The following is a 5,343-nucleotide window of genomic DNA, read 5'->3' as shown; positions in this document are numbered from 1 at the left end:
ACCGATAGCACATTTATTACCAGAGGATATGTTCAAAGCCAGTCACATAATTAGTTTTAAAAAGGTTTAGACAAGTCTCTGAGGACAAATGCATTAACATTTAATAACCAGACACCTGGGAATGATTGCATTGTACCTGTAACACAGTAAAACAGGAAATGACAACAGATACAGACCTGCACAGTCCATCCAGTCTACCCATCAAGGCCTGCAAAGCCACACCTGCCACTCTGTGCAGGCTATAGTCGTTCATGATTAAACACTAGCTGATTACAAAATAGTCTATTTAAAATGAATCGGAGAAAATATTTCTTCACGTGACGTGTAATTAAACTCTGGAATTCATTGCCAGAGAATGTAGTAAAAGCAGTTAGCTTAGCTGGGCTTAAAAAAGGTCTGGATTGCTTCCTAAAGGAAAAGTCCATAGACCGTTATTAAAATAGGGAAAATCCACTGCTTATTTCTGGGATGAGCAGCATAAAATAAATTGTACTGTTTTGGGATCTTGCCAGGTACTTGTGACCTGGATTGGCCACTGTTGGGAACAGGATGCTGGGCTTGATGGACCTTCAATCTGTCCCAGTATGGCAATACTTATGTACTTATGACACAGGGTGCTGGCTTAATCTGACCAGCTGTTAGTGAAAATCAAATCAATTCTTGTATACCGCTAATATCCCCTTTCCAGGGTTCAGTGTTGTTTACATTCTAAGTGAGACAAAAGCTGATAATGTTAGTGTGAGGAAAACAATTGGTGTAATGCATGAGACCAAAAACATTATAGGAAAGGATAATGGACGATACTAGGAGGTAAAAAAGCCAATAAAACAATTTCAGTTTGCACAAATTGTGTCTGCTGAGGTAGTCACTTAACTCAACCTCCAGCTCAGTGGAACAGGTTTAAACCACCAGGGCAATTCACCCCAGGGTCTCTCCGTGCCCATGTGACACCCTTATATGACTCCACTAACTCCCCCGTAGCATAGTGTAGCTGTTAGGGTCATGTGGTTAGTGGTTAGGGTGGTGGACTTTGGTCCTGAGGAACTGAGTTCGATTCCCGGCACAGGCAGCTCCTTGTGACTCTGGGCAAGTCACTTAACCCTGCCGCATTGAGCCTGCCATGAGTGGGAAAGCGTGGGGTACAAATGTAACAAAAAAACAAAAAAAGTCATCCATCACTGTGAATTTCCACTGCAGCTACTGGCCATTGGCTGCCCCTTGTATCAAGGTCTTTTCAGCGCTCGCCGCTATCCGACATGAACAAAGCTCTAGAAGGGTCAGACTCTTTTTCTGATAAAACTCATTTAAGAAAGAATACAAGTTTAGAGCTATAATTAATGAAAGCAAAGAATTTAAGGCTAATTTATTAATTAAAGACCTTGTTTTAGCAGCATAAATACAGAACTAGAATACAAGTGGACACTGAAATAAGTCTGGACAGTTTTTTTTTTATTTCCAATAATCTGTGAAGGGAGCAGCTCTGCTGAGCCCTGCGCTGGGAAGACGGGGATGGAGCTCAGGTGTGCTCACAGTCTGAAGAGTCCAGCGACAGGTAGACGTGCACTGTACACTGGAACATGTTGGTCCCATCCTGGAGCAGCTGACAGCTCTGCAGAGTGGGCGAAATGTCAATCACACACACAGCCTGCAGTGGAAGAGAGACAGATTCAAAGAGAGGGGTCTGAAGAGCTGCTGGGAGTGAAGCTTGCAGGAGCTGCATTTAGCTGGCATTATTTCAATGCAAACTTAAGGCCAGTTACATTCAGGTACCACAGCTATGAATACTCTGCTTCCTTCAGGTACAGTAGTGGTGGAAGAAGGAGGCACGATTTCTTTCTTTTTTGAGCCCCATTGGATGTACAGTACTTGTTTACTAAGGAGGCATTAGTAAAACATAAGAACAGCCATACTGGGTCAGAAGAATGGTCCATCTAGCCCAGTATCCTGCTTCCAACAGTGGCCAATCCTGGCCATAAGTACCTGGCAGAATCCCAAATACTAGCAACATGACCTGTTCTTTTCTGTATTGCTGTATTTAAGCACCAGGAACAATGCTCAGGCAGAAAAACCTTGCAGACTAGTCCCTAAAGTGAGAATGGAGGAGCTGAAGAAAGCAGGGCTTGTTTGGGTTTCTCTTAAGGGTATTCTGCCTGTTACAGCTGCCCCTAGGGCAGGATGGGGGGGGGGGGTTTCCTGAGAAGTCCTGGGTCCCCGATACTGACTCCTCTGGGTGACCCTGAATGAGTCAAACACAAGGGCTGGCTGTAGCTCACTTACTCTCTTTCTTTGTAACGGTTTTCGTACAGGAAAGGTGATGGTGGGGGGGGGATCATAAAGCCAGCAGCCAAATCAGCCCCCCCTAGAAGTCAGGATCTGCATTTAGTACAGTACACTGCTCAGGATCTGCCCCCCGGCTGTAATGTGGGAACCTCAGTGATCAGGAACAGCCCACACAATTTAGATATTTAAAAATCCACTTCTATACAGTAACAATAATTGGACAAAGACATAGAACAGTCTTGCTCCAATGTGGTCAGGACCCCCTGCCTCTCTCTTCCCGGTCTATTCACTTTTCTCCCCCCTTCAACATCTTCCTTCTCCACCTACTTTAAATGTTGCCCTTCTTTACCTCTTCCCCTTCTTCCCCCCCCCCCCCCCCCGCTCTTCCCTTCTTTACCCTACTTTATTTTTTACCCTTCCATTCTTTACCTCCTTTATCTCTTACCCTTCTCCCCCCCCCAATTCCTCATGACCTCCTTTATCTCTTACCCTTCCCCCCAGCGCTTCCTTTCTTTACCTGCTTTATCTCTTACCCTTCTCTTCCCTTCTTTACCTCTTACCCTTCTCCACCCCCCAGCTTTTCCCTCCTCCACCTATTTTAACTGTTCCCTTCTTCCAGCCCCCAGCTCTTCCTTTCTTGACCTCCTTTATCTCTTACCCTTCTTCCCTCCAGCTCTTCTCTTCTTTACCTGCTTCATCTCTTACCCTTCTTCTCTCCCCCCCCCCCAGCTCTTCCCTTCTCCACCTTTGTTCCCTTCTTCAAGCCTCCAGCTCTTCTCTTCTTGACCTCCCTTATCTCTTACCCTTCTATCTTCCCCACCCCAGGGCTCCTCCCTTCTCCATCTACTTTAACTGTTCCCTTCTTCCAGCCCCCAGCTCTTCTCTTCTTTACCTGCTTCATCTCTTACCCTTCTATCCTCCCCACCCCACCGCTCTTCCCTTCTCCATCTACTTTAACTGTTCCCTTCTTCCAGCCCCCAGCTCTTCTCTTCTTTACCTGCTTCATCTCTTACCCTTCTATCTTCCCCACCCCAGGGCTCTTCCCTTCTCCATCTACTTTAACTGTTCCCTTCTTCCAGCCCCCAGCTCTTCTCTTCTTTACCTGCTTCATCTCTTACCCTTCTTCTCTCCCCCCCCCAGCTCTTCCCTTCTCCACCTTTGTTCCCTTCTTCCAGCCTACAGCTCTTCCCTTCTTGACCTCCCTTATCTCTTACCCTTCTCTCCCACCCCACCCCGCAGCTCTTCCCTTCTCCACATACTTTAACTGTTCCCTTCCAGCCTCCAGCTCTTCCCTTCTTGACCTCCCTTATCTCTTGACCACCCTACCCCGCAGCTCTTCCCTTCTCCTCCTCCGTGCCCGCACTCACCATGCTTTTCAGCAGGGCTCCCTGCCTCTGCCCCCCGCCATCGCTCGGGCTCTCAGCGCTCTCCGATCGGCGGATGTAGGGGGAGCGGCGGATGCCGGACAGCAGCCCCGAGGCTCTGCCCACCGAGTAATAACTGGGACCGGTGCTCTGCTTGTACCAGGCGCTGGCGGCAGGGCAGCCGAGCAGCAGCCAGAGGGCGCAGCCGAGCAGCAGGAAGCCGGGCGAGCTCAGCATGATGCCCGGAGGAGCTGAAGAGCAGCAGCCGCCGCCGCTGTCAGGGTCCTTATATAGAAGGAGCGGGCGGGGGGAGATGAGCATAGGAAGGGGGCTAAGTGGAGGCTGAGAGACACTGCAAAAGACAGGCATCAGGCATGCCTTAGCTGTACGAAAGAAACTGGAAGTCCAAGTGCATGAAGCTCTCTGTCTTGTAGTGTTATGGCAGAGGGAGACCAAAATGAGTCCTACATAGGGCTGTCACTTACTTCTCTCACGGAATAACATGAGATGAGATGTTGGGCTACCCTAGCAGAACTTTCAGCTTCACGCAACCCTAAAATTAACTTTCAGCCCCCTCCCCTCCCCCCAAGACATCATGTAGAATCTGTTGTTAAGGGCGGGTGGGTTGCTGGATGGCTCCCAGGATCTAGTGTTTGGCTTTGACTGTAGCTGACTTTTGCATCCTGAAGACAAGAACATAAGATGCTTGCTGGGTGAGACTAATGCACCAGGGAACCCAGAAGCACCCTACCTAGCTATGCCTCTGCCAGCATCCTGTACACAAGAATATAAAATGCAGCACCCTAGGTGGATTAATGATCCCTGAACCCAGGATCCTGTACATAATAACGTAAGATCCGTCACACTGGGTCAGACCATGCACCAAGGAACCCAGGATCTAGTGCACAAGGACATAAGATGTGTCACAAGGTCAGAATAATGCTCCATAGAACCCAGGATCCTGTACACAAGATGTGTCACACTGGGTCAGACTAATGCTCCATAGAACCCAGGATCCTGAACACAAGATGTGTCACACTGGATCAGACTAATGCTCCATGGAACCCAGGATCCTGAACACAAGATGTGTCACACTGGGTCAGACTAATGCTCCATGGAACCCAGGATCCTGAACACAAGATGTGTCACACTGGGTCAGACTAATGCTCCATAGAACCCAGGATCCTGTACACAAGATGTGTCACACTGGGTCAGACTAATGCTCCATGGAACCCAGGATCCTGTACACAAGATGTGTCACACTGGGTCAGACTAATGCTCCATAGAACCCAGGATCCTGTACACAAGATGTGTCACACTGGGTCAGACTAATGCTCCATAGAACCCAGGATCCTGAACACAAGATGTGTCACACTGGCTCAGACTAATGCTCCATAGAACCCAGGATCCTGAACACAAGATGTGTCACACTGGGTCAGACTAATGCTCCATGGAACCCAGGATCCTGAACACAAGATGTGTCACACTGGGTCAGACTAATGCTCCATGGAACCCAGGATCCTGAACACAAGATGTGTCACACTGGGTCAGACTAATGCTCCATGGAACCCAGGATCCTGAACACAAGATGTGTCACACTGGGTCAGACTAATGCTCCATAGAACCCAGGATCCTGAACACAAGATGTGTCACACTGGGTCAGACTAATGCTCCATGGAACCCAGGATCCTGAACACAA

General features: G+C 48.5%; 1 protein-coding gene across 1 annotated transcript; it reads right to left on the bottom strand.

Moving 5' to 3' along the window:
- Positions 1-1,176: 1,176 nt before the first annotated feature.
- Positions 1,177-3,890, bottom strand: NPB (neuropeptide B). Its single transcript, XM_030206891.1, has 2 exons — positions 3,648-3,890; positions 1,177-1,645 (listed from the first exon to the last, which is right to left on the bottom strand). The coding sequence occupies exons 1-2, from the start codon at positions 3,879-3,881 to the stop codon at positions 1,517-1,519; spliced, it is 363 nt and encodes a 120-aa protein (XP_030062751.1). The 5' UTR covers positions 3,882-3,890; the 3' UTR covers positions 1,177-1,516.
- Between the last annotated feature and the right edge of the window lie 1,453 nt (positions 3,891-5,343).

The sequence above is a fragment of the Microcaecilia unicolor genome, chromosome 6 (assembly GCF_901765095.1).
Source record: "Microcaecilia unicolor chromosome 6, aMicUni1.1, whole genome shotgun sequence".
Lineage (NCBI taxonomy): Eukaryota > Metazoa > Chordata > Amphibia > Gymnophiona > Siphonopidae > Microcaecilia > Microcaecilia unicolor.
Note: the sequence above shows the minus strand (reverse complement) of the source record. Positions and strands in the feature narration are given on the sequence as shown.